Source organism: Mesoplodon bidens, assembly GCF_964165515.1.
Source record: "Mesoplodon bidens genome assembly, chromosome: 5".
Lineage (NCBI taxonomy): Eukaryota > Metazoa > Chordata > Mammalia > Artiodactyla > Ziphiidae > Mesoplodon > Mesoplodon bidens.
In genome coordinates, this window is record NC_138161.1 from 48,254,379 (window position 1) to 48,266,811 (window position 12,433).

At 41.5% G+C, this 12,433-nt stretch overlaps 1 protein-coding gene across 3 annotated transcripts in view; it reads left to right on the top strand.

The window, feature by feature from the left end:
* Window positions 1–10,763, top strand: part of CMSS1 (cms1 ribosomal small subunit homolog) — a 396,516-nt gene extending 385,753 nt beyond the window's left edge. For all 3 annotated transcript variants that reach the window (XM_081235233.1, XM_081235234.1, XM_081235235.1), the window contains 4 exons: window positions 1,546–1,606; window positions 2,061–2,148; window positions 7,763–7,851; window positions 10,159–10,763. In XM_081235233.1, coding sequence (XP_081091359.1) covers window positions 1,546–1,606; window positions 2,061–2,148; window positions 7,763–7,851; window positions 10,159–10,242 — 322 coding nt within the window. In that variant the 3' untranslated portion in view covers window positions 10,243–10,763. The remainder of the gene's footprint in view (window positions 1–1,545; window positions 1,607–2,060; window positions 2,149–7,762; window positions 7,852–10,158) is intronic.
* Window positions 10,764–12,433: the final 1,670 nt, after the last annotated feature.

A 12,433-nucleotide genomic window follows, 5' to 3' on the forward strand; every position in this document is an offset into this window, starting at 1 on the left:
ATTTGCAGAAGGTGATTTCTGAGCAGGCATAACAAACCCTATTCATAAAGGCTAATATTGAATAATTCTAACTTTTGTAAGAATATCTGTTCTCTTGAGAACCATGAGTTATGTTAAATATGTCCCCTAAATTGTCTTCTTAGTTAACCTCGCCATGGAGAAAGCTCATGTGTAAGTACAGACTCAAGTGCAACAGAACGTGTGTAGCACGAGTCACTATTTTGTAAATTCATTTATTCCTACTGGTCGGTAATATTTCTCAAGTATATTAATGATATATAAAGGAAAGTAATATTCCGAGCAGTATTCCCATATTCTATTCCCAAACATCAACTAGAAGATTGTTCTTTTATACCCATTTATACCCGAAGCATTTCCACATATAAGATTTTACAGATAAGCTCACTCTGCAAAGTCCATAAAAGTAGGGGGGCTGCTCTGAATGCAGGACATAAGCCCTCCTGCTTCTCCCTGCTAGCTTATCCCTGTCCCCGCAGGGCAGCCACACACAGACCTTCGTACATGCCCTTGGGCTCTGTAGAGCACAGGCTGACATCACTGCTAAGATACTTCTCACAAACAAATTTTTTATGAGAACTATACTGCAGAGTTTGAAGATAAATTCTCTGCCAGGGACCTAAAATACAGAACTTTTGTATTACAGATGTTAAAAAACAAAATTCAACCAAGTAAATTTGAAGATCACATTGGCTTAACTCAACGATTCATGAATCAGGCAACACCCAGCCAGCAACTAGGGCACTCCGAGGGGTTGTGCAAAATGAAAGTTTTTAATAGGAGAAAGGGTGGAGGGACTTCCCTGGCAGTCCAGTGGTTAAGACTCTGCGCTCCCAATGCAGGGGGCACGGGTTCAATCCCTGGTTGGGAACTAAGATCCCACATGCTGCACAGTGCAGCCAGAAAAAAAAGGAAAAAGGGTGGAGCAATGGAGCCATTAACAAAAGAAAAGAAAGACTACTTTTTAGGCCAGGACATCTTTTGTGGGGGAAGGAAATGGCAAGGGTTTTATGTTCCTCTCTGGTATGGAAAGGGCCCACAGGACTAATTACCTTACTGGTGCTTGACCAGAGATTCCAGACTGGTTGATTAAGATTACGTTTCTCAGAAAAGTTGAAACTGCAGTTAGATGAAGTATTAAATCTGGGTTTCGGTATCATGGGCTTTAAGCATGAGTGACACCATTTTGGGACTGTGGTTTTCATTTTAACACAAGTGAAGGGCAAATCCACATGTTTCAATAATCAAGGAAACCTAAGTAAAGTGAACCGTGTGCCTGAGATTTAGAAGCCAACCCAGATGCATGCCTGATTAAAGGCCACCCCACTTTCATTCCAGAGATGGACTAACCTGAAAATCAGAATTTTGTGTGTGCATATCTATCCACATACATATGTACATATAGACACACATAAATGTGCATATTATTTTGAAAAAATATGGTGTAATACTTAAGATGTAATAAGTGGTCCACATGGCCCTGAATGAGTGATTTTTCTTCTGCGTAAATCTATTGGTTTTCATCAGGTCAATGACCGCATTCAGAGGAGACAGCAAAGTCATGAAATTATTCGCAAAACATATAAAGGTAAGCAAGGTCCTGTGGTTCCTAGTCGGGGGTGGAAGTGATCCTTAAGGGCCACTTCCAGACCTCAGTTGTTTCACTTCAGCCTCTTTTCCGTATCTCCTTAGGAAGCGTGTTCTTTGGTGCCTTCCTTTTGTAACATACTGAACGACCGTTCCAATTTTCTTTGCGTTCCCTGCCTCTGCTCCCACAATAGTCACTACTCCTCTGTGCTCTGAGGTTTCCGTACAGAAGCTGAGGTTTGAGCCCTGGACTCTTTGGAGACTTAACCAGTTTTCCAGGGAGATGCTCTTCTGTCTTGATGTTAACCTTCTTTGCCCTGGAAGTTGACCCTAAACAAGAGTAGCCCCATTTGCTTTTTTACTTTCTTAGCTTTTAGATTAAATTCTCTAAATTGGACTATGATTGAACTTTCCAATGACTCTTCTTTTCTTTGTTCTCTTCCATTTTGGAATAGGTCCAGGAGCAGGTAAAATTGCTGGAGAAGCGTGTGGTACACCTGGGTGTAGGAACTCCAGGGAGGATTAAAGAACTCATTAAACAAGGTATGAAAAGAGGTAGTGATACTCCTACTCAGAGCTGAGTGTTTGCCTAACCCCCATGTGAGTTTGGGAAACCACATGTGTGATGTAGTGAAATCAGACCTCTGTGTTAATTCAGGAGTTGGAAACTTAGCCTTTAGTCTCTAAAGCCAGCCAGCAGGTGTAGTACAATAGGGAATGATAAGGACTGTGGCAAACTGCGGTACCTATGCCCATCTAAATACATTCAAATTCCGGTTGCTTTAAGCAGTTTAGTGGGTCCACAATCTATTCCACCGATTTGCAGCCTCTGGAATTTGTATAGCTGAATGTGCTGAATATTTCCCTCTCACTTAATTGAGTCTCGGCTCCCCAAGACTCCCATTCCAATTGAGGGCTGGTATAGAAGATAAGTTGAAACAAAAATGCAGTTTCTATGGATGAAATACAAGCATTCTAGAACACTTCCCACAAATGTGTTTCTCTTTTAGTGCTTTACCCAGAAAGTATTCCAGACAGCATCCACCGGTGGGTTTTTATAGTTTGTTGACTTTCTCAAAGCCAGTAGCCTAAAAACCTGCTGACCTGCTGATGATCTTAGTACATGTTCTACCTGCCAGACAGATTAAAGATTTCTTTTAAATACTCATTTCCAAATTACTTGTTTAACAACTTTATTTTATAACTGCCTGGAGCTATTCCTGGATTTTTATGTATCTAAAAGTAATGTATTCATCAATATAGTATCTCAGTATAGAGATGGTCATTTGCAAGGAAGCAAACAAGAGCTAAAAATACTAGTGTTTCTTTCCAGGTGAAAACGTTGGGTAAGTGAACCCACTATATGCAGAGGTCTGTGCAATTACAAGGAAGTAGCAAACTTAGTGGCCCCAGGCAAGGAAGGGAAACAAATATTTTTTGAGTTCCTACTTGTACTCAGTGCTGTGCTAGACACCCTCACATATCTCATTTAGTACTCATAGCATCCTTGCAGGCTAGCATTCGTATTTCTTACAAGAGAAAACTGAATCTTGGAGGGTCATGTAGCCCCTCCCAAGATCTCTCATTCTAGGCCTTCCTGGTTCCAGAGCCTTTCCCCCTCCAGGAGCTCCTGATCCAGTTGAAGAGATAAATGTGCATAGGATGAGACTGACGACATGAGGCAGTAAATGCCAAGGTCCAAACAAGCACTTCTAAGTCCTATAGGAGTTGAAATGAGGGAGAGATTGTTATGGTGGCTGAATCTGCAGGGAAGGCTTTACAGAGGAAAGGATCTTTAACTGATCTTTGAAGTATGGGTAGGATTAAAATAGGATCTTCAAAGTATGGAGATGTGAGAAAAGCATTCAGGAATGGGACAACAGATGAATCAAAAGCAGGCAGGCAGGGCTTCCCTGGTGGCGCAGTAGTTGAGAGTCAGCCTGCTGATGCAGGGGATGCGGGTTCGTGCCCCGGTCCGGGAAGGTCCCACATGCCACGGAGCGGCTGGGCCCGTGAGCCATGGCCGCTGAGCCTGCGTGTCTGGAGCCTGTGCTCTGCAACGGGAGAGGCCACAACAGTGAGAGGCCCGCGTACAGCAAAAAAAAAAAAAAAAAGCAAGCAGGCAGATACATGGGGTATATCCAAAGGAGACAATAAGTAGTCAATACGTGTTGAGGTTAAGAGCCCCTATTACAGACTCAAATCTATGGATGCAAATCCCAGGTCCAGCAGCTTACCAGCTCTGTGACTTGGCAAGTTTCTTAACCTTTCTAAAACTTTCTTTATCTGAATGACAGAGATAGTAATAGCACCTACCTCAAAGGATTGTTATGCCAATAAAAAGCTAAACACAGTGAGTGTTACACCTTAAGAACTCAACAAATACAGTTATTACTTTTATTAAAGAGACCACCTTTCTTGGTTGGAGACTTCGTGGGCTGTGGTAGCCTGTGCTTCAGTTGGAAAGACAGTCAGATTTTGGAGGAAGGCCCTTGCACAATGATTGGCTGGATTTTTGTCCTGTGGCCCTAGGAGGTTGTTGAAAGCGAAGGAGCAGATGAGAGGTGCTCATAGTCCATCTATGAGACGCAGAGGTGGGAGAGATTGGCTGGGCAGCTGGAGAGGCCAGGGATGTGCCCACCTTCTCCCACGGCTCTTAGCCAAAGACTCACCTCTCCCCTTCCTGGATTCCACATGTTTTGTATATGTCGCCAGGTCCCCCAGGCAACAGGGCCACTCTTCTCCATATTTAATATTTAAAAGAGAGAGAGAGAGAGAAAACGAAGTTGTCCAGATTGTTGAAATTATATTTCTACAGAGTTGTGAAAACTCACTGTGAAAGCTTATTTCATCTAAGGAGTGGAAAAATCATTTAAGGAGCTATTGATTTACTTAAAATACTAATGAAAATAACTTCTGATTCTGATTGGATGAATGGTTTAATATTCATTGACTACAGATGTTAGGCTACATACAAAGTGTTTAAAGAGAACAATTCCAGCACTCCAAAAACTGAAAGTCTAACAAAGCAAGACAAATGGCACATAACTCATTTTATGTAGCTGTTTATGACTTAACATGTTTATATATATGATATATTAAGGAGAGTTTCCAAACATCAAAAGATATTCCATAACACTGGGATCAGTACACTTACAGACAGAATTGTATTGTTTTATTTAATAAGGAAAGGGATTTTCTAATTATAAGAGCCTTTGTAAAATGCAAAAAGGTACAGAAAAGAAAATAAGTCACTTTAGAGGTAATGTCTTGTTACTTAATATTAAATATATTTCCTTTCAGTCTTTTTTCTAAGCATTTATCTATATTTTTTATAAATGGAGATCATACAGCATATCATAACTTTATAACCTGTCTTCTCTACTTAATATATCTCATGAGAACTTGGCTTGTCATGAAATAGTTTTAATTTTTCATTTTTAACGGCTGCATAATATTCTATTGAGTTTTTTTCCAGTTTTGTTGAGATATAATTGACATATAACATTGTATTGGCCAAGGTGTACAACATGATTTGGTATATGTGATGTGTAAAGTGATTACTACAGTACGTTTAGTTAACATCAGTCACTTCATATCGTTACAATTTTTCTTCTTGTCATGAGAACTTTTAGGATCTACTCTCTTAGCAACTTTCACATATGCAGTTCAGTATTGTTAACTATACTCACCATGCTGTACTTTACATCCCCAGCACTTATTTATCTTATAACTGGAAGTTTTTACCTTTTGACCACCTTCATCTATTTCCCCCACCTCTTACCTCTGGCACCCAGCACCAATCTATTCTCTGTACCTATGAGTTCATTTTTTTTTTTTTTTTTTTTTTTTTTTGTGATACGCAGGCCTCTCACTGTTGTGGCCTCTCCCGTTGTGGAGCACAGGCTCTGGATGCACAGGCTCAGCATCCATGGCTCACAGGCCCAGCTGCTCCGTGGCACGTGGGATCCTCCCAGACCGGGGCACGAACCCGCGTCCTCTGCATCGGCAGGCGAACTCTCAACCACTGCGCCACCAGGGAAGCCCTATGAGTTCATTTTTGTTTTGGGGGTTTTTTTTAGATTCCACATATATGTAAGATCATACAGTATTTGTCTTTCTCTATCTGACTTATTTCACTTAGTATAATGCTGTCAAGGTCCCTCCATGTTGTCACAAGTGGCAGGATTTTCTTCTTTTTTATGGCTGAATAATATTGTTGTGTGTGTGTGTGTGTGTGTGTGACATATTCTTTATATATTCATTTGTCAATGGACACTGAGGTTGTTTCCAAATCTTGGCTTTTGGAATTAATGTAGCAGTGAACATGGGAGGTACAGATACCTTTTCAAGACAGTGATTTCATTTCCTTTGTATGTATACCCAGAAGTGGAGTTGCTGGGTCATAGGGTAGTTCTATTTTTAATTTTTAGAGAAACCTCTATACTGTTTTCCATAATGACTGAACAAATTTACAATCCCACCAGCAGTACACAGTTCCTTTTTCTCCACAACCTTGCCTGTACTTGTTATCTCCTGTCTTTTTGATAACAGTCATTCTAACAGGCATGAGGCGATAGCTCATTGTGGTTTTGATTTGTGTTTCCCTGATGATTAGTGATGTTGAGCTCCTTTTCATGTACTTATTGGCCATTTGGATGTCTCCTTTGGAAAAACTGTATATTCAGTTCCTGCACCCATTTTTAAATCAAGTCATTTGTTTTTTTGCCCTTGAGTTGTACGAGTTCTTTATATATTTTGGTTATTGACCCCAAGTTATATTGGTGTTTAGCAATTCTATTATGGTAGGATATTTGGGTTGTTTCTAATTTGTTTTGCTATTATAAGTAATACACAGTGATCATCTTTATAAGTAACTATGCGTAAGTTTCTGGTGTTTTATTGGGATATGTCAGAGAAGGAGAATTATTTTATCAAACAGTAAGCATTTTAAAGCTCCTATTATATAATGTCCAGTTGCCTTCCAGAGAGCCTGTACCTATTTGCTGTCCCATCAGCAGTCAATTATTTTTTTTGTTTTGTTTTTTTGGGTTTTTTGGGATTTTTTGCAGTACGCGGGCCTCTCACTGTTGTGGTCTCTTCCGTTGCGGAGCACAGGCTCCGGACGCGCAGGCTCAGCGGCCATGGCTCACGGGCCCAGCCGCTCTGTGGCATGTGGGATCTTCCCGGACCGGGGCACGAACCCGTGTCCCCTGCATTGGCAGGCGGACTGTCAACCACTGCGCCACCAGGGAAGCCCAGCAGTCAGTTATTTTTAAGGGAACACTATCAACCCATTGTCTTTCTTAATTTCCATCATTTTTAATTACAGAGAGAGTTCTAAATAAGAGGCATCGTAGTTATAAGAAGCATGAAAAAGTCTTTAGGGCAGAGGGGAAATTATTGAAATAACCAATATTGAGGGGAAGTGCTGCAGGTTAAAGGAAGGCTTCATTATGTTTCCAGGTGTGATAGCTTGGGGCAGTGGGCAGAACGTGTGGAGTGGGAAAAACCAACTGCCCAACTCTGAGACCTCTGAGGAACAGACAACCCCTGAGGTCCCCTCCAGCCCCACACTCCATAATTGTCTCTAGATACACAGGAAGACAGCAGGAATGAGTCCTTAAGTGGTTTACCAGTCTCCTCAAAGGATAGCGGGCTTTGAATAGAGCCCATTCATCTTAACTTTCTTTTTTGCCTGAAGTTAACCTCCCAACCCTGTCCTTGTCCTTCTGCCGACTCACCTCTTCAGAGTCATGCAGACTCTATTGGACTCAACTCCTCTGAAGGGTCACTATCCCAAACTGCAGGATATGTCTTATCAAATCCCTGTCGGGAATGACACTTTACCCTCTGGGGCTTCATGAAATGGAGGCTTGGGATTGATTCTTTGCCAGAACTTGAGCATTTCACGAGCTTAGCAAGAGCAGCTTCCCTGCTTCCCTGAGAATCAGTGATAAGACTGTAAGGAGAGTAAGTCTCTGAGTGCTGCATTTGTTTTCCATCAGACAGGGACAGCACTTAACGTGCAGAGATTAGTTGCTGGAGGAGAGAAGAGCAAATGAGGCAAAAAAGCAACCAGAGGAATAAAAAATCATTTTAATAAGCTTATGTCATAAGTTCTTTAATGTAGCAACTCTCTCCCTGTCTCTTTCAGGTGGCCTTAATTTGAACCCCTTAAAGTTTCTGGTTTTTGACTGGAATTGGAGAGATCAGAAGTTGAGAAGGATGATGGACATTCCCGAGGTACCATGTAACTAGCAATCCAGCAATTGCCTTTAATCTTTTTTTTTTTCCAATCTGAACTTGAGTTCAAACACAGCAGTAAAGTCTTTGACATGGGGAACCAGCACATTCTGGCCTTTGAAATGATTTCTTTTAACTCTGAAGTAACTACAATTATAGAGGCCATCTCGCCCCTTACACATAACTGTATCCTTTCCATGTGTTTTATAGGAATCAGCTTCTTTTCTTCATTAAATGACCAGTGTCCTCTGCCCCACTGGGGACCACATCTATACTGCATCTTTGAGAAACAGGAAGATCTAGAGGACTTGGCATATTTCCCTGTGCCTTGTTTTAGAGACAACAATCGTCTTTGCCTTTTTATCCTTATAAATGTACTTGGAGGTGGGGGAGCACAAACTTGCCTCATTGCCTGCATCTCCATGTACCCAAAAACCCACTTACTTAAATTAGAGGGCTATTTTGGTTTTGGGGAGTGGGGAAATTTTTTTGATGTCTCAATAGATTAAAACCAATTGAATACTGAATAGGAACAGCATTAGCTCATTATATATTTATGAAAGTAATCCATTATCATCATAATGTGAAAAATTGAGGGACTTCCCTGATGGCACAGTGGTTGAGAATCTGCCTGCCAGTGCAGGGGACACGGGTTCAAGCCCTGGTCTGGGAAGATCCCACATGCCACGGAGCAACTAAGCCCGTGCACCACAACTACTGAGCCTGCGCTCTCGAGCCCGTGCACCACAACTACTGAAGCCCACGCGCTCTAGGGCCCGCGTGCTATAACTACTGAGCCCTCATGCTGCAACTATGGAAGCCCGCGCTCCTAGAGCCCGTTCTCCACAACAAGAGAAGCCACCACAATGAGAAGCCCGTGCACCACAACGAAGAGTACCCCCGCTGGCCGCAACTGGAGAAAGCCCACATGCAGCAACAAAGACCCAATGCAGCCAAAAATAGATTTTAAAAAATAATTAAAGGGCTTCCCTGGTGGCGCAGTGGTTGAGAGTCACCAACCAGAAATAAATCACGGCAGTAACTATCAAAGAAGCTTGCAATCATTCCTCCAAACATGTTGAATGAATTAATTTACTATATAAAACTATATCCTCAGAATGACCAAACCTGATTATAATTGACTGGCGAGTTAAGCTAAAAACCATTTTCTCACTTCCCTACACACACACACACACACACACACACACACACACACACACACACACAGTCTCCTGAACTGTTTTTTTTTTTTTTAATTTATTTATTTTTGGCTGCGTTGGGTCTTCATTGCTGCCTGCAGGCTTTCTCTAGTTGCGGCGAGCGGGGGGCTACTCTTTGTTGCGGTGTGTGGGCTACTCATTGCGGTGGCTTCTCTTGTGGAGCACGGGCTCTAGGTGCACGGGCTAAAGTAGTTGTGGCACAAATGCTCAGTAGTTGTGGCTTGCGGGCTCTAGAGTGCAGGCTCAGTAGTTGTGGCGCATGGGCCCAGTTGATCCGTGACATGTGGGATCTTCCCAGACCAGGGCTCGAACCCATGTCCCTGGATTAGCAGGCGGATTCTTAACCACTGCACCACCAGGGAAGTCCCCTGACTGGTTTTTTGTTTTTTGGTTTTTTTTTTTTTGCGGTACGCGGGCCTCTCACTGTTGTGGCCTCTCCCGCTGCGGAGCGCAGGCTCAGCGGCCATGGCTCACGGGCCCAGCCGCTCCGTGGCATGTGGGATCCTCCCAGACCGGGGCACAAACCCGTGTCCCCTGCATCGGCAGGCGGACTCTCAACCACTGCGCCACCAGGGAAGCCCCCCTGACTGGTTTTTTAAAACTAATTTAACCAACTTGATGTCAGGGACATGAGGTCATATTTGATTATTTCAGTTATAATGTTAAACCTGAGTAAACCATCACTAGTTTTCTAATTATAATAATGAGGGAGATATAGTATTCAAAAAACCCATTTTAACCCATACTTATTTTTATTGTGATGATGTCATTATTAACAGTTATCCTGCATTAAAATATTGTGTATAGTCTATAGGCACACTTTGGATATCTTGAAAAAGATTTTTCTATGTGATTTTATGTTGAATGCTGTACAAACAAAAGGACATCTTAATGAAATTGATGTCTTATATAGTACCACTTCCTTTACTTACGTAAATATTTCAACTCTGAATAAAATGCAGGTTTTGCTCTTCCTGATTCTGACCATAACAGCTGCATAAATACCAGGGACTCCAGATGGTTGAATTTATTCACCAAGACCATCTTTTCTTGATCTTAAACTTTTTTTTTCTTTTCTCTCACTTAGATAAGAAAGGAGGTTTTTGAAATTCTGGAAATGGGAGTCCTCAGCCTATGCAAGTCAGAATCTTTGAAGCTGGGCCTTTTCTAAGTCTGGGTCCTAATGAAAATTCCTGTTTTCATGGTGGGATTTGCATGGCTCTGGCCCATTGCAAGCAGTTGGTAAATATCAGCTATTGTTTTATTAAGTTGATTGTATCACCAGATGGATCACTGGGAATCTTAGGTGGGGATTCTTTTACAAAACTGAATCTGTCCTTTGCCAACTCCCTTGTATAATAAAGTATCACTGGCTTGTGTGTGATTTTTGTTAAGCAGACTGAGTTTTTCTTTCACCAACTGGCTTCTGATGTGACTGTACAAGAGAGGGAAAGAGCATCTGGGCAGCCTCAGGCAAGCCCCTTCCCTCTCTGAGCCTGTTTCATCAACTGTGAAATGGGAATACTATCTTGCAGGATTGCTGAGGATTTCATGAGATGGTATGTGTGGAACAGATTTGAAACTGTGATGCCTAGTCCCAGTGTGAAGGGTGGCAGTGGTACTACTGGTGGAAAGAGCTGCAAGGATATGTGGCACTTTGTAAACAAATAAAAGACAACAATATAACTACAACTGTCTTATTCATTTATTTAATTCTTTGTTTTGAGATAATTTCACACTTACAGAATAGTTGCAAAAATAGTATAAAGAATTTCCATATTCCCTTCCCCTAGCATCCCCCAATGTTAAGGTATAGTACAGTTATCAAAACTAAGTAGTTATCAAAACTGTTAACACAGTTATCAAAATTGTACAGTACAGTTATCAAAACTAAGAAATCAACATGGGTACAGTTACCAAAACTGAGAAATCAACATGGGTACAATACAATTAACTAAACTATAGACTTTATTTGGATTATACCAGTTTTTCCACTGATGTCCTTTTTCTATTCCAGGATCCAGTGAAGGATCCCACATTGCATATAGTTGTCATTCTCCTTAGGTTCCTAAGAAGAATATATATAGTCTGTCACAGTTAATCATTAAAATAGTTCTGGAGGAAACATCTTTGTATTTTATAGATGATTAAACTGAATCTCAGAAAGGACACACACTACTTTAAGTAGCAGAAGCAGAAGTCAAACTCAGATCTCCTATATTCGCTTCAGGACACCATGGTTATCTATTTGGGGAGTCGGGCCTATATAACAAACGAGATAATAAAGCAAACAGATGCCACTACTGGTATATGAAGTTCCACATTCAAATATTGTGAAATGTTAAAGGAGTCCAGCAGCGTAGCACATCACACTCCGGCAAATCATATGCTTCCACACACCAGCGACTTGCTATTTGTGCACCTCTGTGGCTAGAAGCCACACACGGGGATTCAAAGGATAGGGGAACACGTTCCATCCTGCAGGACTCTGGCTCAAGCTCAACAAGTTAAAGGAAAAAGAAAGAAAGCCACCACAGCATGAGAAGTCATTCAAGCTATAGCTAAACTTAGCCCTTTGGGGGCTGACCCTCCCCCAAGTAAGAGAGAATTCTGCCTTCCAACTGAAATATCGGCTCTTCCTGCCTGATGACCTTCAAACTGTGACATCAGCTCTTCCTGGTTCTTCGGCAGCTTTTGACCTTCAAACTCAAACTGGAGGAACATCAGCTCTGCAGATTTTGGACTTGCCAGCCTCCTCCGTAATCACGTGAGCCAATTCTTTATGATAGATCTATATATACATTTAGATCTATTGGTTCTGTTTCTCCGGAAAACCCTAATATACTCCTGTGAAGCACCTTTTAGTTTGGGATTTTGGTTAGGTTGGTTTTGTTGTTTTTAAAAAGCCTAAGAATTACTGTTCTTGATTTGTTACTGTAATGACCCTTCTGATAGGTGTTACATGTGTACTATAATCACACCCAATGTTGGAACAAGTACCTAGAATGCAAACATACCTGATATTTTGTAGGCCAACTCTGCACACATAAGCTAATCTCACAGGCTGTTACTGCCTTTTAAACTCAAGTTCTTGACCATGCTTATTTAGTAAAACAAATAGTAGATGTGAACTAGGAGTGTTCACTGCCGTCTTCTCACACAGATCTGTCTGATACCAACAGCCATACTCGTCACCACCTCCAAGCCAGATTCAAATGACTTGCTGAAAAGTCCCCATTGGTGTTCTGCTTTTTTTCCAGTTTTGCAAGGGAAAGCTTTGACTCTGAATTGGAAACCTCCCATTGTAAGTAATTGCATTTGTTTTGTATTCTTTTAAACTAGGCAGATTTGCCAAAGTCATT